This window comes from Balaenoptera borealis, assembly GCF_965194805.1.
Source record: "Balaenoptera borealis genome assembly, chromosome: 11".
NCBI classification, from domain to species: Eukaryota; Metazoa; Chordata; class Mammalia; order Artiodactyla; family Balaenopteridae; genus Balaenoptera; species Balaenoptera borealis.
In genome coordinates this window covers 48,423,389-48,446,612 of record NC_138868.1, presented here as the reverse complement: position 1 = coordinate 48,446,612, position 23,224 = coordinate 48,423,389, and the positions used below count along the sequence as shown (strand labels likewise).

General features: G+C 39.9%; 1 protein-coding gene and 1 pseudogene across 2 annotated transcripts; one reads left to right on the top strand and one right to left on the bottom strand.

The window, feature by feature from the left end:
• The first annotated feature begins 823 nt into the window (after nucleotides 1-823).
• Nucleotides 824-9,782, top strand: LOC309605567 (olfactory receptor 10Z1-like; annotated as a pseudogene). The gene has a single exon. The product of its transcript is annotated as an olfactory receptor 10Z1-like (transcript).
• Nucleotides 9,783-10,614: 832 nt separating this feature from the next.
• On the bottom strand, nucleotides 10,615-15,779 carry OR5P2 (olfactory receptor family 5 subfamily P member 2). The gene has a single exon (XM_082341633.1). It carries the CDS (start codon nucleotides 12,108-12,110, stop codon nucleotides 11,214-11,216), a length of 897 nt encoding a protein of 298 aa, XP_082197759.1. The 5' UTR covers nucleotides 12,111-15,779; the 3' UTR covers nucleotides 10,615-11,213.
• Between the last annotated feature and the right edge of the window lie 7,445 nt (nucleotides 15,780-23,224).

The following is a 23,224-nucleotide window of genomic DNA, read 5'->3' as shown; positions in this document are numbered from 1 at the left end:
GCAAATTAAATAACTCTCTAGGCCATAGGTTCCTCACTACAAACATGGTCGTGATAATGGCACTTATCTCTTGGGAAAGCCACGAGGATATATGAGATGGTGTAACTGAAGCATGCAATGAAGCCTAGAAGTTATTAGAATTATCTACTTTGTAAGCCAAAGGTACCTAAAAATCTAAAATGGAATGTACATTGCTTGTAGATTGGATGTAGAAAAGCTGGTAGCAGGTGAGGGAAAGGACTGGGAGAGGGAAAAAGTAGAGGCTGTGGCAAAAATCCACGAGCGAGGAAGTAGAATGCGGGAGACATTTCTTATTCAGGATCCTGGAATCTAGAAAATGGGGACAACAAGAGAGGATGAGGAATCAAAGTAATCCAAGCTGGGTCCTGAAAAATGAGTAAAAGTCTATAGGAAACAAAATGGAGGAGGAGAAGTTGTGGCAGAGGGAACCCCACATGCATGGGCACAGCAGCATGAAGGATGATGATGGGTTTGGAAAAGAGAGGGCACTACTGTCTGGTTTGAGTGTAGGGTTACTTAGAGGGATGTGGTGGAAAGTGAGCCAGGAGCAGCGTCTAGGGATCCATTTGCGATGAGCATCAAATATCATGCTGGGGTATCTGGATTTCCTCCTATAAGCAGTGTATAGTCATTCACTGTTTTTGACACTATTAGTGACTTAATATATCCTCTGTTTAGGAATCCAGTATCTGGTGACGATGTAGTGAATAAAAATGCAACAGACTGGTGACTAATAGAAAACTACAGAGGCACCATATTCACCCTATTGGATAGGTCAAGGACAATGGCAGAGAGAAAAAAACAAAAAAGATGATGGCAAAAGGACATCTGGAATTTTGGAAGTAAATTTATCTGTATAAAGGTGAGGAAGAAATCAAAATTGGGGTCTGACGGTAGCTCTCTCATGTCTGTAACTAACTCAAATAGGAAGTACAGGAGAAAAGTCTGACATGTGGGGGAAATATGACTAATTCTGTTCTGAAAATCTTACATTCAGTACTAGTAGGACATTTTGGCTTGGAAATGGGCCAAAGAAAATTGGAGATTCCTTTATGGTAGAGGTTAGAATTGCAGAGTCATATAAGGTGAGTGACAGCTAAAGCAATAAGAATGGGAAAATGTTTCCTTTAGAGGAAATAGACTGGAAAACCTCCAGAGGAAAGAGAGTGGAGTGGTCTCAAAGACAAGCCATTTGGGTCTAGCCTGAAGATTGCTTAGGCAGATGAGTGTCCCACCTTAGGGTCTTTGAGTTAGCTGTGAAACATGCCAGTAAAGCTCTCTCCCCTAATCTTCACCTGTTGGTTGCTTTTGCCATTCTGTTTTCCATTTAAGCACATCGTCTCCTCAGAGAGGGCTTCCTTGACTCCACAAACCAAAGTAGTCATTCACTCTTTCATCACAGAGATCTTATGTGTCTGGTTACATTTTGTGTTTCCCATGTATAAAATTGCCTGGCCCATCATATGCATTTAGTCAGTATGTGTTGAATAAATTCACGACTTCTATAGTCACTTAACCACTCTATAACTCACTTTATATTTTATAAAATCAAAATGAAATTCCAAGCACATAGACTTGTGAGGATGACATGAGACATCTCTGTCTAACCCCAGCATATTGTCTGGTACATTATAGGTATTAGGTGGGTGCTGGTTACCTGGCCTGAATCCTCTTGTATTCTTTGCCCATAACTACAATGCAAAGAGAAAACAGCAACCCTTCAAATCACAATATATTTGTTAGTCCTACAGAATAATTTCCAGCCTATGTTTCTTTCTCTTGCATACTCCTTCATCTTCCACTGCTGATTCCTTACTATTTTTCTTCCCCTTCACCTTTAACAATGACTGAAGTTAAAATCAAAATTCCATGGAGTGTCTTCATGTCATTTTTCTGCCCTTACCTCTTCAAGATTGGAATAATAAATAGTTGAAATAAAAATATGATTTACAAAATTGATCTGAGGAATTGGAGTTTATTCCATTCAGGTCTGCACTTCAAAGCAAACCACATAACAAGTATACCTGCTAGAAAATGTCCTGGAGGTTTTGCTAAAAAATCCAAAATTTGATTAGAACATCATGACCAGAATATGACACTCTAAATGAGACAGTGCCTTCGAAATCATTTTGACACCAAGCTAATCCATTAACATTATATTAGGCATCTGAAAAGACCTTCAATGAGAAATTATTAAGAACTTAAAATTATTGACATGTATTAAGAACTAATGATATTTTAAATCTCAAGCTTTAATTATTACCATGGATAGGAACCCAGTAGAAGTTACAACAAGTTAAATTCATTTATGTGGTCAGGTCATTGTCACAATTATTACTTTTAGAGCCAGTACATAGTGAAACACTGATGGAGAGAGGATTTCATTGAAGGAAAGTTAAAGTTCTTTTGGAAAATTTCACTGATCTCCCTAATTTTACAAAAAAATGTTATTTTCATTTTAAGTGATTTAAATGATTTGGTTATTTTATTCATTCAGTCAATAGTTTATGAAGCACTCCTGATACCAAGTTACCATTATATCTGAAAGAGCATTTGAAAAATGCAGCATCACAAAATCCGGTGGATGAGAACAAAGCAATTTTATTCATATTTCCCTCTTACATGCAGATCCAGGCTGGAAAAGAGACAGATAAGAATGCTTTTGTGAGTATAATCCAAGAAGATGCTTGGGCCCACTCCATGTCATTTATACAGATTTTCATACTAGAATTATTCTCATCACTCTGACTCCTGAACTTTACTTCAGTCAAATGCATTTAGCATCACTTTCTCAGGCTCTCCCATGAAGAGGTGCCTGGAAGCTCAGGTCCCCCTAATTAAAGTCTAGGTGACCTTGGTGCACAAGGATATTTTACAATCATCTCAGAGTCTTGACTTCAATAACCCTGCACCTTTGGAAGAGAGTTGCTACGTGCACCAAGAAGATGGGCAATCATACCGCAGTGAGCACATTCCTTCTGTGGGGATTTTCCAGTTTCCCAGACCTACAGAGTCTCCTCTTTGCGAAGATTTTCTTCTCCCAAGCTATCATCCTAGCTGCAAATGTGTCCATAGTGGTGGCCATCAACCTCAGTCGCAACCTTCACATCCCCATGTAGTTTTTCCTCTGTGGTCTCTCCTTTTCAGAAACCTGTACCACTATGGTAATCATCCCCCACGTGTTGGTGGACTTGCTCTCAGACAGTAAGACCATTTCTCTTCTTGAGTGTGCCACACAGATGTTTTTCTTCTTTGGCTTGGCAGGCAATAACTGCTTCATCATGGCTGCCATGTCCTATGACCGTTACACTGCTATTCACAACCCACTGCACTACTCCATCCTGATGACCCACAAGATCTGCTTTCAGCGGATGATGGCCGCTTGGGTGGTTGGGTTCCTGGTTTCTGTGTGCATTGTCCTTGGAGTATTCAACTTGTCTTCCTGTGACTCCAACACCTTCCAACACTTCTTTTGCGACATCTCACCTGTGGTCTGCCTTGCTTGTGACTATACTCCCTATCATGAAATGGCTATTTTTCTGCTCTCTGCCATGGTGTTGGTGGGCAGCTTTATTTTCATTATGATGTCCTGTGTCTTCAATGGGTCCATAGTTATGAGGATGCCCTCTGCCCAGGGGAGGTATAAGGCCTTCTCAACTTGCTCCTTCCACCTCACTGTAGTGTGCATACACTATTGGATTTGCTGGCTTTGTCTATTTGAGGCCCAAGCACAGTGACTCATTCCCTGAAGATATGCTGATGGCTGTGACACGTACGGTGCCAACACCTCTGCTTAATCCCATTCTTTTTAACTTCAGTGATTATATTTTTCAGATCTAGAAATTTCCCTTGGTTATATTTCATGATTCTTTTTCTTTGCTGAAACTTTTCTATTTCAAAGAAATAGAATTTCAATGATTGCTTATTGAAGCATTTGTTTGATGGCTGCCTTAAAATCCTTACCAGATAATTTTAACATCCTTTTCATCTTGATGTAGACATATATTGTCTTTTCTCATTGAACTGTGATTTTTCTGGTTCTCGGTATGACAGTGATTTTTACTGCAGCAGAGACATTTAGGATATTATGAGACTCTGGATCAGATTCAATCTTTTTTTAGGAGGATATCCCCTGTCACTGCAACTACTAGGTGTATGTGTATCTCTTCAGCTTCCTGCTAAGCACTACTGACACAGCTCTGGGAAAATGGAGTGCTGACACCCACTGCCTCCTTGCAGATGAATGAGATGCAAGTGCAGCTCCCGCCACCACCCTGTCTTCTCCTTCCCAATTATAGTGTGATGCCAATTTGCACACCTCCTTTCTTCCAAGTAAGGTCAGTTCCTTGTTGGACCCCACTGCCACTAGGGAGGCGGGACCTGCAGAGCTGGCTCACACTGTTTTGTTGTTGCAGGTGGAGGTGGAAGCTCAGGTCCCCACTGGACCCCCACTCACAAGGGGGGTGCGGTTACAGGGGAGCAGAGAACCAACTAGTACCGCCTCACACTCCCTCATTGTCTCACTGCTGCCAGATGACAGAGGAGGTTCATTTCCCTGCTGGACCCCACTGACAATACCCTGGCAGGGGAATCAAAGGGTGGGTGGGGTGAAGAATACCTCCCTGCTTGGCCCCAGTGAATCCTGCCGGTGGGAGACAGGTACGATTTTTCCACTGGTATTTGTCTGGAGTAAGACAGGTATTGTCAAAATGTTTTCTATTCTGTTAAGGTCACCCTTTTCCCAGTTCTTTGGCTAGCAAGAAGAGACTTTTCTTAAAGCTTTCTTTTTGTCTGTGTCTCTTGATGGTTCTGAGTTGGAGGTTTGTGCAGCAATCTGTACAGGACATATGGAAGCAATAAGAAAATGCAGGGACTCAGCACTATGTGATTTCCTCAGGTCCAAAGTCCCGAGGGGTTTGCCTTCTTCTCTGTCTTGTTTAGAATCTTCCTATGCTTGTTTGTTGTTTCGTCTAGGAATGTTTTTAGTAATAAAAGGGAGGACCTGAGGGTATGGAGCAACTTCATCTTCAATGAAACCAGAAGTCTATGCCTTCAAACATTTAACAATATTTTTCCTGCTTCTTATTTACTTTGTGACAGAAAGTTGATCTAATACAAGTTTGCCTGACATATCCAGATGTAGGAGTCTGCATACTTACTCTGAACAGAAAGGGCTGGCTAGAAAGAAATGTTTCCCCGACAAATGAAAGTCCTCTAGTGGTGAAGTATTAAAGAGCCCCTCATTCTGCCCCTCCACAGAGAGTATGTGCCTTAAAAGAAGTCAGAGTATTAAGAGTATATTTGTGACCTTGAACTTTTGCTTAACCTTTATGTGCCTCAGTTACATCTTCTGTAAAGTACGAATTACAAAACACCTTTTGGGGTTATTCTGAGGATTAATTGGGTCACTACTTGTAATTACTGGGAACAGTAACTGGAAGGCAGTAAACTATCTCCTATTGTTAGCTCCTTTGCTAATACTCTTGCTACTGCTACTACTACTCTTACTAACATTTGACTTGTACATGTTCTAACTCTCCAACCGTTCCAAGGCATAAGGGAGACATTATTCAGCAGAGAGTGATTACATAGCTTTTACTAAACCACGCTGAGATGCTATTTACCAATCTGAGTTCAACAGTGGCATGGCAGTGGTGTAGCTGTGGTGAGCACGAGTTTGTGTAAAAGCCTATCACAGGTGTAGTAGGATCTGACACAAATGTTCCATCACTTGAATCAGGCTGACATTCAACAGATTCAAAGGCCGCCAAGTCAGTGGTTCATGCTAGAGCAAAACCTTCATACATCCACTCATTTATTAATTTTTCATTCATACATTTTAAATATACATTTATGCTTACTGTGTTGCAGGAAGTGTGTAAAAATTAGACACACAGGAAAAGAAAGACATTAAATGTGTCTATATGAAGAGTCCAGCATTTTAGAGAAAACAAATACTGAATCTGTAGTTGCAAGTGCACTGAGTATTCTGAAAAAAAATATGCAGTGGTGGGGGGAGCTACGGGGGATAACACGTGTACTTAATTTGGTCTGGAGCCCGAAGAAGGCTTCCAAGAGGATGGGAAACAACATTTAAGTGCATACATATAGCATGTTGGTGTTACACAGGTGAGAGGGAAAATGCATTCAGGCATAGGTACTGCATGTGAGAGGGTCCTAAGGTGGCAAAGAATATGGACATACTTGTGGTTTTAAAAGAATACCAATGATACCTAGAGTTTGAATGTTTGGGGAATGAGGGAAGAGTGCTGACAGACAAATATAACAGGGACACATTCAGGACTTTGTAACCATGTTAAGAATTGTTGCCTTTATTCAAAGTCTTTGGGGGATATTAACAAAGGAATTAATCTATTTAGATTTTTTTGTTTTGTTTTGTTTATTCAAGACCCATTTATTCTCTAGTTCTGCTCACATGGAGACACCCTCCTTGAAAAGGCATTGAATCCTTCCCTTCACTTTAACACCTTGTGCGAAAACACGTGTTCTGAGGTTTCAACTATGAGATCCACAGTCTTAAAGCACTGATTCTTAAACCTCATCTAGATTTCTCCCCTTGGATGGGGGGAGATGACCCAAACACAGCGAAGAACCGCTCAGGACTGTGGGCTCTGCTCGCCCAGAAGACCTTGCAGCTGCCCTGACCACCCGGCTGGAGCCAGGATTAGGGCTCTGAGACGAGAAGAGCCTGCTGAGCTGCCGCCACCACCCCCACCCCCATCCTCTTCACTAGGCTTGCTGTCACCTCTAGTTTCCCTGGAGTGTGGGGATTCCAGACGGTCTCCGCTCACACTTCTGTATCCCGCCTGCTGCCTCAGCACTGCTGATCCACACCAATGTTCCACACACAAGTTATTTTATAAGCCTGCAGGTTCTTTTTCATCAGAGGACATTCCCAAGGCCATGACTTCCCCGGCTCCCTACTGCCCTTGCCGGCACACTGGATGTGCGTGGCCACCGTGCTGAGTCGGGCACACCCCCTGGCTCCCCTCGGGCGCACTCTCCTGCAGAACTGAGGGCGGTGCCCTGGGCGCATCAGCAGGATCTGTCCTGAAGCCAGTCCTAGAGTGACAAGAGCCACACCTGCAGGTCTATTCCACTGACCAGCCGCCCAGGACCGAGCTGGGCCCACGGACCTTGGTCTGGACTGTGTCGGCTGGTCATTCTTGCCTAGGTTCACAGGCCAACAGCCAGTGGCCTTCCTTCCCTGCTCATCACTGCACCAGCGGCTCACGCCTACCTGCTGCCGTCACACACCTGGCAACCTCGTGTTCCGGGGCCAGCCAAGAACTGAGACCCCAGCAGGCCCCTAGTTCCCAGCAGGCAAACTCCCCATTAAACTACTGCTGCCTAGCCGTGTTCTCGAGGCTTCAGAGCCGGGAAAGTGCGGAGAGGATAGCAATCCGCGGCGCCCCCAGCCCCGGACCCGCGATGCTCCGCGGAGGCGCCGGAACCTCCCAACACAAGCGACCTCTGCGCCCGCCTGTCCCGCGAACCCGGGCGCATCTCCAACCACCGCGACCCAGGACGGAGGCACGGGGCGCGCGGCTCGGCCGGCGGCGGGCGCTGGGGCAGGCGGGGACCCGGGCTCCGGCCCCGAGGCTGCGCGGACCCGCCAGGCCCACCTCCATCCCCGCCGCCCGGAAAGCAATCTATTTAGATTTATGCCATGGTTGGTATATGGAGAATGAGTTGTAAGACAGTAAAAGAGGGGAGAGGAAAGCTGGTTAGAGTTCTATTAGCTAGGATTCTCCAGAGAAACAGAACCACTATAATGTTGTTATTGTTGTTTTTATTTTAAAGGAATTGGCTCACACAATTATGGGAGCCGGCAATTTCAAAATGCACAGGGCGGTCCAGGAGATTGGAAATTCCAGTAAGAGTTGATGTCACAGTTTTGAGTCCAAAGGCATCCTGGAGACAGAATGCTTCTTTTTAAAGGGACTTAAGTCTTTTCTCCTAAGGCTTTCAACTGATTGGATGAGGGCCACCCACATTATGGACAGTAATCTGCTGTATTCAAAGTCTACCGATTTAAATGTTAATCACATCTAAAAAAAAACACCTTCCCAGCAACATCTAGACTCATGTTTGACCAAACAACTGGTCACTGGAGCCTAGCCAAATTGACACATAAAATCAAATATTACAGGAGTACTACTGTAAAATAAACATATAAGGTGGTAGCTGGGGAAAAAAAGTGCTGACAATGAAAATGAAGAGCAATGGGAGATAAATATTGGACTCAGAATGTACAAGACTTTGTCATTGAGTGCAAGCATGTGGAGGGAGAAAAATAAATTACCCTCAGGTTTCTAATCAATATGTTGATTGAATAATGGTGCGTCTTATTACGATATGGAACATTGGAGAGGAGCAAGTTGGGGGTGGAAGGAGATAATTACTTTAGACAATTTGTGCTTGAGACTCAATAGACAAAAATATTTTTGCCTAAAGCACTAAATAAAGGACAAGGAAAGAGAAATAAATATGGTAGTCATCAGTGTATACAGATAAATTAAACTTCACAGGGGAAACACAATCTAGTTCCCTCAATCTTCCTTAACAGGCTGCATCTGACCACGAAAAAGTCACTTAAAGAGCTTGTTTACTCACTCCCTAGGAATTCAGGAACCCTGCTTATTTCCACAGAGAAGTCACCAGTTTTGACCTGACATAAGGATTCACAGCTGGTTTGGTCAGGGGCATCTCATCCTGTTCTTTTATAAAGTCTCCTGTAACTAGGCTGGAGTCAGACTAGGAACACAGGCCAGCATTTATGGGTCCAAAAAGCCCATCATCTACAGATAACCATGCAAAAAGAACGTGTCCAGTAATTTTACTGTCTGGTTCCACTTGGTCATCTCCCCTCAGAATGTACTCAGTCATAACTATAATTATCACACTCATTCCAGGACAAGCTTCTGTTGAAATGGACACAGTCTCAAAAGTTTGGAGGTCCACAAACCTTAACTTATAGCAGAGTACAACTTTGGAAAAGATGTGAATAAAATTTTATAGAATTTTCTGCAGATTATTTTTTCATGTTAACCAATTTGTGTTACTAATTAATAGTTAAATTTCATTTCATTAATGGTAGCTCACTATGGGCTTCTAATTTACTTTCTCATATCAGAAAATCTAACCCCGACCTTTACTAAGAGCCTTCCCATTGTCTAATACCATACAGACCAATACATTTTGACCACAGACACTCTCTGTCCTTTTATTATTATTTTATGGTCTATCATTAGATCAAATACTAAAAAAATTACAAATTAATTAAGGAAATATTTTTCTAGCAAGCTCTCTCTTTACCCCCAAGCTGAGGTGAGCAAGTGAAGCTAGACTAAGCACAAAGGAAAAACAAAGCAGTCTTCATCGAATAGGAAGAGGCGATTTTAAAGGTCATTGCAAGATTAGGGAGAGTGGCCAAGACGTCGGAGTACAAGGACACTGAGCTCACCTCCTCTAGGGAGCACACCAAAATCACAACTATATGCACAACAACCATTGATGAAAAAGACTGGAACCTACCAGAAAAGATCTTCTACAACTAAATATACAAAGAAGGAACCACAACAAAACAGGTGAAAAGGGCGGACTCAAGATGTAATCAAACCCTATTACCCCTGGGTGGGCGACCCTCAGACTGGAGAATAATTATAGTGCAGAGGTCCTCCCACAGGAGCGACAGTTCTGAGCCCCACGTCAGGCCCCCAACCCAGGCGGGGGTCCAGCAGCAGGAAGACGACCCCCGGAGCATTTGGCATTGAAGGCCACTGCTCCAGGCAGTTAGCAGGAGCCCCTCAGGAATGGGGGAAACAGAGACTCCACTCTTAGAGGGCGCACACAAAATCCCACGCACACCTGGGCAAAAGCAGGAATTTGATAGGAGCCTGGGCCAGACCTACCTGCTGGTCTTGGAGAGTCTCCCAGAGAGGCAGGGGGCATGGCTGTGTCTCACCCTGGGGAAAAAGTCACTGGCAGCAGCTCTTCTTAGGAGCTGCTTCTGTTGCGTGGACGCCGGAGCTGGTGGACGCCGGAGCTGGTGGACGCCGGAGCTGACGGGCGCCATTTTGAATATCTTCCTGCAGCTCATTAGCCCAACAGCCTGCAGGTGCCGGCGCTGCGACGCCTCAGGCCTAGCAACTAACTGGGCGAGGACACAGCCCCAGCCTTCTGCAGACAGGCTGCCTAAAGACTAAAGAGCCCACAGCTGCCTTTAGACGCAGCCCTAGTCAAGGCCCTGCCCACCAGAGGGCCAAAACCCAGCTATACCCACCAGAGGGCAGACACCAGCAAGTCCCACCAGGAAGCCTGCCTCTAGACCAACCTCACCCACCAGGGGGGAAACACCAGAAATAGACACCAGAACATAGGCCAGACCCTACCCTGGGACCAGGTGGGCCCTGGCCCCACCCACTAGCAGGCCAATGCAACCTTCAGGACCTCCCGGACCCCATACCCAACTGTGTCAGGAACCAGCCCCCACACCAATGATCTGAAACGAGCTCCAGGATCTCTGAGCCCTGCAGCCAGGCTCCAGGAATCAGCTCTGCCTGCCAGTATCTGGCACTAACCCCAGTACTTATCTTCACCTGCCAGTGGGTGGGCAGCAGCCCCAGAATCTTCGGGACCCTGACTCTGCCCACCAGTGAGCCAGCCCTAGCCCCGGGGCCTCCTAGGGTTCTGCGACCAGCCGCCTCATGACCAGGACCCACTAAACAGCAGCCAGCGGCATCCACATGAGGCAGGGCCTGGCAACCAACCAGACTAGGGGCCATCCAAGCCCACCAGACCAACCACATGCCCACCACAACAGAAGGACCCATGCAGCCCTCTTAGGGGGCATCCCTAGAACATATAGCTTGGGTGATGAGAGGGGAGTGCACTGCTGGGATGCATAGGATGCCTTCTACAGAGGCCACTTCTCCAAGGTCGAGAAACGTAACTAACCTACCACACACATAAAAATACAAATAGCAACTTAGAAAAAATGAGGCTGCAGAGGAACATGTTCCAGACAAAGGAACAAGGTAAAACCCCAGAAGAACTAAGAGGTATGGAGATAGGCAATCTACCTGAGAAAGAGTTCAGAGTAATGATTGTAGAGATGATCAAAGAACTTAGGAGGAGAATGGATGCACAGATCGAGACGTTAAAAGTTTTTAACAAAGTTCTCTCTTCAGAGCCTCATTAATCTCACTGTTCCTCAGGCTGTAGATGAGGGGGTTCAACACGGGGATCACCACCACGTAGAACACAGACACCACCTTGTTCTGATCAGTTGTGTAGCTGGACTTGGGCATCACATAAATGAATGTGATGGTCCCATAGAACAGAGTGACTGCTGTGAGGTGAGACGTGCAGGTGGAGAAGGCCTTGTGGTGCCCCTCGGTGGAGCGCATCTTCAGAATGGTGATGAGGATGTAGATGTAGGAGATGGCTATGACAATCACCGTGACCACAATGATGGAGCCAGCTGTAAATGAGGGGACAACTGCAGGGATACTGATATCAGAACAGGAGAGTTCAACCAAAGGAGCAAAATCACAGAAAAAATGATTGATTCGATTTGGTCCACAGAAAAGTAAATAATAGAAGCAAATAGTAAAAGAGCAAGCATTGAGAAAACCACCTACATAAGCCACTGTGAGTAACTGAACATAAACTCGTGTGTACATTTTGGTGGAATAAAGCAGTGGGCTGCAGATTGCCACGAAGCGATCATATGCCATGGCAGCCAGAAGGAAGCACTCAGTTGACCCAAAGAAAACAACTGAACCAAGTTGAATGGCACATCCAGGATAGGAGATGGTATTTCTCTCCACCAGGAAATTTACAAGCATATTGGGTGTAACAGAAGATGAATAGTCTATGTCAGCAAAGGCCAAGTGGCTCAGAAAAAAATACATACGATGATGGAGCTGAGAAGAGATTCTGATAAGAATGACTGTGCTGAGGTTGCCACATATGGTCACCAGGTAGATACAGAGGATGATCGTGAAGAGGATGACTCGAAGAATTGGATCATTTGTTAAGCCCAGTAACATGAACCCTGTCATTGCAGTATTGTTCCCATGCTCCAGGGAATCCAAGAGATAGGGTAGCTGCTACCAAAATGAACCTGTGATGAGACATTACATTAAAGAAGTTTTGAATTTGATGGTTTTCTTTTTATTAATACACATAGAGTTTATTATAAACAAGTAAATTATTCAAGTTAGGTTTGGACTAATTTTTTTTACTTTAGAATAAAAGACTTACATTCTTTTATTTTTATATATATTTTAGAGGAGAAAATTTTATTTATTTATATAATGAGTATTCTACATTTAAAAAATTATTTTCAGCACTAACATGGGAAAACCTGTTTCAAATAATGTATATCTTTTCTTCTTTATATTATATAATACCTAATGGTTATTGAATATTTACTAAATGGCAAGCCTTGGGTTAAGAATTTTCTATATAGTTCTATTTTAATTTGTATGAAATAATATTAAGTATTTTATCTCATTTGTAGACAATGAAACTGAATTTGGCAATGTAACTGAGCTAAATTTACATAGCAAATGGTAGAATTAAGATGTGAATCTCAGGTAGTTTGAATACAGTCCATTCCTTTAGTAACTATGCTATAAATGAAATTAAAGAATACTTATGATGAAGTCAAGTTTCTTGGAAATGGGTGGATAACAAATTACATTGCTACTTTCTGACAGCTAAAGTATAAAAGAGGTGCCTAGTTAATCACAAAGTTTACAAATTCTCTCAATAAAACAAGACCATGTTTTTAAAAGGAGAAATACAATATTCTTAATTGGACAAAGAAGAAAGCGAAAGAAAGTTCGAATTAAGGTTATAAATGAAGTCAGCTATTATAAATGTATTATGTTTATTTAACATTTACAATTAAATATTGTTTTCTCAATTAGTTTGAAATATCAATATAATTACTGTGCAAAATCTTACATGTTTAATATCTAGGACATAATTAAACTACATTCACTCATATCTGATCATTTCCTAATGTAATTATGTTTTCAAATTGGAGTAATATAGAACAAAATAGTATTCGTTTCAACATAATATACAGGTGAATAAAGTTCCAGCTTAAAAAGTTAAGAAGTGTACCCAGGTTCGCCCAGCAAGTTGCCAGGTTGAAACTCATCTCCAAGTTTTCTGGCTTTGTATTCTCAACTTTGCCCAAAAGCCTCTGGTTACCTGTAAGCCTAAGCCTTCAGAACAATAAACAAAGGAAGCCTTTCCAAGATATTTACAAACAGTAAGTCCCCAAAGCACCTTAAATGTAGTGAATTTTACAGTATAATACTTATTGGCTGAGTACCAAGTTTAATATCGTTGAAAGACCATGTGAGTTTCTGGTCTTATGGGTGGAAAAATGAGGAATCATGGTAACTTGAATTATGCCTATTTATACACTAAGTAGACTACAGAAACAGGTTAATTCAGCTAAGGTTACTTGCTAGCTGACTGCTGGATAGCATCTGCCCTGTTTTTCCTGGCTTGTGAGAAGAGATACAACTTTAGAGAGTAAAGTGTTCTCAAATGGTTATTGAAAATCAGGACAACTGATTAACTCACAAAAGCCAAATATCTTACCTCTAAAAATGAGAATTCATTCATCTTACAGTAATAAATTCAAAGTCATTGTTGTAATATAACAGCTGTGCTATTTTATTGTTTGCCTTTGAGGATAAACCTCTGAAGATTCTTGAGATTCAAATGTGAATTCAAAAGCACCAGGGGTCATTATCACATTCTCAAGAGAATATTGAGCAGTGCACCTCACACAAATATAACTAATCTTTAAGGATTCTGTCAGTTCTCAAGCGACCAGTCTCTTCTATTTTCTAGTTGTTTGTGTACTTCCATTTGATAATTATTGGAAGTATAATATAATAAATTATCTCATAGCTAAACATTTGTTCTGTTTAATACATCAGGTTAAGGACTACACTACAAATATAAAATGGTAGAAGAATGTGTGATCAAGAGAGCAGATTAGGAGGACCCTGCTCACCTCCCACAAACACATCAAAATTACAAATATATATATAGCAACTTTCTCTAAGGATAACCTGAAGACTAGACAAATGACTCTTCTACAACCAAAGAAAGAACCACACAGAGTCTAGTAGCAGAGGAGAAGTGATTGAGTTGGGACCCACACCCTCAGTGGGCAACCCAGAGGAGGAGAATATCACAGGCTCAGGGATACTCCCTAAGAAGAGAGAGGTTTCAGCCCCACATTGGGCACCCCAACCCTGGGGTCAAGTACCAGGAAGATAAGCCCCATTTCCTGGTTTTGAAAACCAGTGGGGCTTACTAGAAGGCTGTAGGAAATTGAGACTCTGTTCTTGAAAAGCACACTCACAGACTTGCTTACTCTCAATATCAGTGCAGAAGCAGAAGATTGAAAAGTTCCTGGTGCTCTGGCTAACCTGCTGGATTTCCCCAGAACACCCCACCCCAGCCTGCACCAGTCTCCAGCTGCAGCCTCCCTGCCAAACCCCCACCAAGGCGTGACTGCCAGCATGTCTCAAGACTAGCTGCAGCTTGCTCCAGGCTGTAGTTCAAGCCCCTCTGGCTCCAGCCATACCCCCACCAAGGCAGCAACTGCCATCATGCCACAGGAGAATCCATGCTTTACACCGGGCTCTGACTCTAGCCACTCTGTCTCCAGCCCTAATCCCCACCAAGGTGGTGGCTGCCAGCTCAAACCAGGAGAAGTCATGAGCCTTGCTCATTTCAGATCTAGATTTCCCACCAAAGCCACTGAGCACACACAGACTGCAAAGCGATGCTCCCCCACAAGCACACACCTTCAAGACCAGGATAGGTAACTGTTTCACCTAATTTCATAGACCAAGAGGGAAAGTCAGACAAAATGAGAAGACAGAGGAATATGCTCCAAATGAGAGAATGAGATAAAACCACAGAAAAAAAAACTTAATGAAACGCAGATAAGTAACTTACCTGATAAAGAGTTCAAAGCAATGGTTATTAAAATAATCACTGAACTTAGAAAAGAATAGAGGAACATAGTAAGAATTTCAACAAAGGACTAGAAAATATAAAAAGAACTGTTGAGAGTTGAAGAATACAATACCTGAAATGAAAAATACACTAGAAGGAATTAATGGCAGATTAGGTGATACAGAACACATAAGCAACTTGGAAGACAGAATGGTTGAAATCAGCCAATCAGAACAAAAAAGGAAAAAAAAATTTTAATGAGCATAGTTTAAGGGACCCATGAGACAACATCAAGTGTACTAACATTATAGGGGTCTCAGAAGGAGAAGAGAGAGGAAAAGGGCTAGAAAAACATATTTGATAAAATAATGGCTAAAATTTTCTTTAGTCTGAAGAAGGAAAAAGATATTTAGGCCCAGGAAGTGCAGAAAGTTTCGAACAAGATGAACCCAAAGAGACCCACACCAAGACATATCATAATTAAAATGGCAAAAGTTAAAGATAAAAAGAAAAATTTTAAGTTAGTGAGAGAAAAAGAGAGTCACATAAAAGGGGATCCCCCTAATGCTGTCAGCTGATTTTTCAGCAGAAACAGTGCAGTCCAGAAGGAAGTGGCATGATACATCTAAAGTGCTGAAAGGAAAAAACCTACAACAAAGGATACTCTACCTGGCAAGCTTCAGAATTGAAGAAGAGATAAAGAATTTCCCAGACAAGCAAAAACTAGAAACACACATCATTGTTAAACCAGCCTTACAAGAACTGTTAAAGGGTCTTCTTTAAGTGAAAGAGAAATGACTATAACAAGAAATAAGAAAATATATGAAGGAAAAAAACTCACTGGTAAAGGTAAATGTATTAGTAAAGGCAGTGGATCAGCCACTTGAAAAAAGCTAGTGCAAAAGTTAAAAGACAAAAATTGTATAACTACAATGAACAGTTAAGCGGTACACATAATGATGTAAAATATGACATCAAAAACATAAAATGTGGGGTTGGGAGTAAAAAATGTGGAGCTTTGAGAATGTGCTTGAATGTAAACAACTATAGTTTAAAACAAAGGGACATATTATGTCAATATATATGAACTTCATTGTAACCACAAATCAAAAACCTACAATATATACACACACAAAAAAACAAAGAAAACGGAACTCAAGCATAACACTAAAGAAAACTGTCAAACTGCAAAGGAAGAGGCTAAAAGAATAATAAAAGAACAGAGAAGGCTACAAAAGCAAACAGAAAACAATGAACAAACTGGCAGTAAGTACATACTTATCAATAATCACTTTAAATGTAAATGGACTAAATGCTCCAATTAAAAGACATACGGGGACTTCCCTGGTGGTCCAGTGGTTAAGACTCCATGCTTCCACTGCAGGGGGTGCAGGTTCAATCCCTGGTCAGGGAACTAAGATCCTGCATGCCTCACAGTGGGGCAAAAAATAAATAAATAAAGACATATGTTTGTTGAATGGATAAAAAAATAAGACCCACCTATATACTGCCTGCAAGAGACACTTTAGAGCTGAAGACACGCAAAGGTTGAAAGTGAAAGGATGGAAAAAGATAGTCTATGCAAATAAAAATGAATAAAAACTGGGGGAGCAATACTTATATCAGACAACATAGACTTTAAAATAAAGTCTATAACAAAAGACAAAGATACAACATTCATAAACATATATGCACCTAATATAGGAACACCTAAACATACAAAGCAAGTATTAAGAGACATGACATAAAGAAAGAAGTTGACAGTAATACAATAGTAGTAGAGGACTTTAATACACCACTTACATCAATGGACAGATCATCCAGACAGAAAATCAATCAGGAAAAAGTGGCCAAATGATCCAGGCTGGATCAGATGGACTTGATAGATACCTACAGAACATTTCATCCAAAAATAGCATTCTTCTCAAGTGCACATGGAACTTCCTCCAGAATAGATCACATGCTAGGCTACAAAACAAGTCTCAAAATTTTAGAAGACTGAAATCATATCAAGCATCTTTTCCAACAACAACACTATGAGATTAGAAATCAACTGTAAGAACAAAACTGCAAAAAACATGAACAAGTGAAGGTTAAACAACATACTACTGAAAAACCAATGGGTCAGTGAAGAAATCAAAGAGGACATCAAAAAATACCCTGAGACAACTGAAAATAGAAACACAACTTTCTAAAATCTATGGGACACAGTAAAAGCAGTTCTAACAGGGAATTTATAGCGATACAGGCATACTTCAAGAAACAAACAAAAAAAAACCCTCAAATGAACAATCTAACTTTCTGCCTAAAGAAATTAGAAAAAGCAGAAGAAACAAAGCTTAAAGTAAGTGGAAGGAAGGAAACAATTGGAAATAAATAAAATACAGACAAAAAACAGAAAAGATCAATGAAACTAAGAGTTGGTTTCTTGAAAAGATAAACTAAATTGATAAACCTTTAGCCAGGCTCATCAAGAAACAAAAGGGCCAAAATAAATAAAATTGGATTTGAAAAAGAAGTTACAACCAATATTACAGAAATACAATCATAATAGAATACTACAAACATTTATACACCCAAAATTGGACAACCTAGGAGAAATGGATAAATTCCTAGAAACATACAATCTTCTAAGAGTGAATCAGGAAGAAACAGAAAATCCAAAAAGAATGATTACTAGTAATGAAATTGAATCAGTAATCAAAAAACTCCCAACAATCGAACATCCAGGACCAGACAACTTAACAGAGGAATTCTACTAAACACTTAATGAAGAGTTAATACCAATCTTACTCAAACTATTCCAAAAAATTGAAAAGGGAACATTTCTAAATTCATTCTACAAGGTCAAGATTGCCCTGACACCAAAACCAGACAATGATATTACAAAGAAAGAAAATTACAGGCCAATATCTCTGATGAAGATAGATGCAAAAATTCACAACAAAATATTAGCAAAATGAATTCAACAATACATAAAAAGGATCATGCAGCATGATCAAGTAGGATTTATCCAGGGATGCAAGATTGCCTCAGTATCTGCAAATCAAACAACATAATACACCACATTAACAAAATGAAGGATAAAAATCACATGATCATCTCAGATGTAGAAAGAGCATTTGACAAGATTCAACATCCATTCATGATTAAAACTTCCAACAAATTTGTTATAGACGGAACATACCTAAACACATAAAGGCCATTTATGACAAACCCACAGCTAACATCATACTCAGCAGCAAGACAGTGATGCCCACTCTTGCCACTTCTATTTAACATAGCATTAGAAGTCCTAGCCACAGCAATCTGACAAGTAAAAAAGGAGGGGAGGCATCCAAATTGGAAGGGGAAGAAGTAAAACACTCACTGTTTTCAGATGACATGATACTCTATATAGAAAATCCTAAAGACTCTGCCAAAAAAAAACTATTAGAACTAATAAATAAATTCAATAAAGTTGCAGGATACAAAATTAATTTACAGAAATCTGTTATTTTATAAACTTATAATGAACTACCAGAAAGAGAAATCAAGAAAACAATCCAATTTACAATTGCATCAAAAAGAATAAAATACCTGGAATAAACTTAACCAAGGAAGTGAAAGATCTATAGTCTGAAAACTAAAAGACACTGATGAAGGAAAATGAAGACAACACAAATAAATGGAAAGATATCCCATGTTTATGTACTGCAAGACATTTGGAAAATCCTCTACTCATTTTTTAAGAGAATTGTTTCTGGAGGGTTTTTCTGTTTGTCTATTATTGATTTGTATGAGTTATTTATATATTTTGGATATTAACCCCTTATCAGATATATGGTTTGCAAATATTTTTTTTCCATTTTGTAGGTTGCCCTTTCACTTGTTCTTTCTTTTACTGTGCAGAAGCTTTTTAGTTTGATGTAGTCTTATTTGTTGATTTTTGCTTTTGTTGCTTATGCTTTTGGTGTCATATCCCAAAAATCACCACCAAGACCAGTGTTAAGAAGTTTATTCCCTATGTTTTATTGTAGGAGTTTTACAGTTTCAGGTTTTATGTTTATGTCTTTAATCCACTTTAAGTTACTTTTCTGAGTGGTATAAATTAGGGGTCCAATTTCACTTTTCTGCTTGTGATTATCCAGTTTTCCTAACACAATTTGTTGAAGAGATCATCCTTTCCCCATTGCATCTTTTTGGCTCCCTTGTCAAATATTAGTTTACCGTATATATGGAGGTTTATTTCTGGGCTCTCTATTCTATTCCATTGGTCTATGTGTCTATTTTTATGCCAGTACCATACTGTTTCAATTACTATAGATTTGTAGTGTAGTTTGAAATCAGGAAGTGTGATGCATCAGCTTTGTTATTCTTTCTCAGGATTGCTATAGAGAATGAGATAGTTTTTTTTATTTCATTTTCAGATTTTTTAAAAAATATTTTTCATTGTTTATCTGAAATGCAAATTGAAGTGGGCATCCTGTATCTTTTTTAATTAATTAATTAGTTTATTTATTTATGGCTGTGTTGGGTCTTTGTTTCTGTGCGAGGGCTTTTCCTCTAGTTGTAGCAAGTGGGGGCCACTCTTCATCGCGGTGCACGGGCCTCTCACTATTGCGGCCTCTCTTGTTGCAGAGCAGAGGCTCCAGACACTCAGGCTCAGCAGTTGTGGCTCACGGGCTTTGTTGCGCCGTGGCATGTGGGATCCTCCCAGACCAGGGCTCGAACCCGTGTCCCCTGCATTAGCAGGCAGATTCTCAACCACTGTGCCACCAGGGAAGCCCCAATTTTCATATATTTTGTTGTTAGTGTATAGAAATACAGCTGATTTCTTTATGTTGATTTTATATCCAGCAACTATACTAAATCCATTGATTAGTTCTAAGTGTTTTTGTTATTTTTTTTAGGATTTTCTGTATATAAGATCATATAATCTGCAAATGACAATTTTACTTCTTCCTTTCTGATTTGGATGCCTTTTATTTCTTTGTATTGCTTAACTGCTCTAGCTAGGGCTTCCAGTACCATGTTAAGTATGAGTGGTGAGAGTGGGTGCCCTTGTCTTATACCTGATTTTAGAGGGGAAGCTTTCAATCTTTCACTATTGAGTATGAAGTTAGTTGTGTGTTTGCCGAACATAGTCTTTATTATGTTGAGGTATATTCTTTCTATACCCAATTTATTGAGCGTTTTTTTTTAATCATGAAAGGATGTTGCGTTTTGTCAAATGCTTTTTCTGCGTCTACTGAGATGATTATATAATTATTTTTCATTCTATTAATGCAGTGTATCACATTTATTATTTTGCCTATGTTGAAACATCCTTGCATTCCAGGGATAACTCCCACTTCTGCAGGATGTATGATCTTTTAATGCATTGTGGAATTCAATTTGCTAATATTTTTTGAGAATTTTTGCACCTATGTTCATCAGGGATATTGGTCTAAGTTTTCTTTTCTTTCAGTGTCCTTATCCGGCTTTCGTATCAGCGTAAAGCTGACCTCATAAAATGAATTTGGAAGTGTTCCTTCCTTTTCATTTTTGGAGGAAGAGTTTGAAAAAGATTGGCATTAAATCGCCTTTAAACATTCGGTAGAATTCACAAATGAAGTCATCCGGTCCTGGGCTTTTCTTTGTTGGCAGGCTTTTGATTACTGATTCAATCTCCTTACACTTGTTTTTGGTCTATTCAGATTTAATACGTCTCCCTGATTCAGTCTTAGCATGTTGGGCTTTTCTAGGAATTTATCCATTTCTTCTAGGTTATCCAATTTGATTGCATATAACTGTTTCTAGTCTCATGATCCTATGTATTTCTGTGGTATCAGTTGTAATGTTTCCCCTTTAATTTCTGATTTTATTTATTTGAGCCTTCTCTCCTTTTTCTTAGTTGGTCTAGCTAAAGGTTTGTCAATTTTATCTTTTTGTAAAATCAGCTCTTAGTTTTGTTACTGTTTTGTATTGCTTTCCTGTTCTCTATTTCATTTATTTCCAGTCTGATCTTTGTCATTTCCTTTATTCTATTAACTTTTGGTTTAGTTTGCTCTTCTTTTGCTAGTTCCTTGATGTTTAATGTTAAGTTTTTTATTTGAGAGCTTTCTATTTTCTTTATTTAAATTTTTTTTTATTGGGGTATAGTTGTTTTACAATGTTGTGTTAGTTTCTACTGTACAGCGAAGAGAAGTAGAGTTCCCTGTGCTATACAGCAGGTTCTTATTAGTTATCTATTTTATAGAGAGCTTTCTATTTTCTTAAAAATGCATATATTGCTGTAAAATTTCCTCTCAGAACTGCTTTTGCAGTATCCCATTGGTTTGGGATAGAGACCAAGAACATGGTATATCTCTCCATCTGTTGGTATCATCTTTAATTTCTTTCATCAGTGTCTTATAGTTTTCTGCATACAGGTCTTTTGCCTCCCTAGGTAGGTTTATTCCTAAGTATTGTATTCTTTTTGTTGCAATGGTAAATGGGAGTGTTTCCATAATTTCTCTTTCAGATTTTTCATCATTAGTGTATAGGAATGCAAGAGATTTCTGTGCATTAATTTTGTATCCTGCAACTTTACCATATTCATTAATTAGCTCTAGCAGTTTTCTGGTGGCAGTTTTAGGATTCTCTATGTATAGTATCATGTCATCTGCAAACAGTGACAGTTTTACGTCTTCTTTTCCAATATGTATTCCTTTTCTTTTTCTTCTCTGATTGCCGTGGCTAGGACTTCCAGAACTATGTTGAATAATAGTGGTGAGAGTGGACATCCTTGTCTCGTTCCTTATCTTAGAGGAAATGCTTTCAGTTTTTCACCATTGAGAATGATGTTTGCTGTGGGTTTGTCATATATGGCCTTTATTATGTTGAGGTAGGTTCCCTCTATGCCCACTTTCTGGAGAGTTTTTATCATAAATGGGTGATGAATTTTGTCAAAAGCTTTTTCTGCATCTATTGAGATGATCATATGGTTTTTATTCTTCAATTTGTTAATATGCTGTATCACATTGATTGATTTGCATATATTGAAGAATCCTTGCATCCCTGGGATAAATCCCACTTGATCGTGGTGTATGATCCTTTTAATGTGTTGTTGGATTCTGTTTGCCAGTATTTTGTTGAGGATTTTTGCATCTATATTCATCAGTAATATTGGTCTGTAATTTTCTTTTTTTGTAGTGTCTTTGTCTGGTTTTGGTATCAGGGTGATGGTGGCCTCATAGAAGGAGTTTGGGAGTGTTCCTTCCTCTGCAATTTTTTGGAAGAGTTTGAGAAGGATAGGTGTTAGCTCTTCTCTAAATGTTTGATAGAATTCACCTGTGAAGCCATCTGGTCCTGGACTTTTGTTTGTTGGAAGATTTTTAATCACAGTTTCAATTTCATTACTTGTGATTGGTCTATTCATATTTTCTGTTTCTTCCTGGTTCAGTCTTGGAAGGTTATACCTTTCTAAGAATTTGTCCATTTCTTCCACGTTGTCCATTTTATTGGCATAGAGTTGCTTGTAGTAGTCTCTTAGGATGATTTGTATTTCTGCGTGTCTGTTGTAACTTTTCCTTTTTCATGTCTAATTTTATTGATTTGAGTCCTCTCCCTCTTTTTCTTGATGAGTCTGGCTAATGGCTTACGAATTTTGTTTATCTTCTCAAAGAACCAGCTTTTAGTTTTATTGATCTTTGCTATTGTTTTCTTTGTTTCTATTTCATTTATTTCTGCTCTGATCTTTATGATTTCTTTCCTTCTGCTAACTTTGGGTTTTGTTTGTTCTTCTTTCTCTAGTTTCTTTAGGTGTAAGGTTAGATTGTTTACTTGAGATTTTTCTTGTTTCTTGAGGTAGGCTTGTATAGCTATATACTTCCTTCTTAGAACTGCTTTTGCTGTATCCCATAGGTTTTGGATTGTCATGTTTTCATTGTCATATGTCTCTAGGTATTTTTTGATTCCCTCTTTGATTTCTTCAGTGATCTCTTGGTTATTTAGTAACGTAGTTTTTAGCCTCCATGTGTTTCTGTTTTTTACGTTTTTTCCCCTATAATTCATTTCTAGTCTCATAGCGTTGTGGTCAGAAAAGATGCTTGATATGATTTCAGTTTTCTTAAATTTACTGAGGCTTGATTTGTGCCCCAAGATGTGATCTATCCTGGAGAATGTTCCGTGCGCACTTGAGAAGGAAGTGTAATCTGCTGTTTTTGGATGGAAT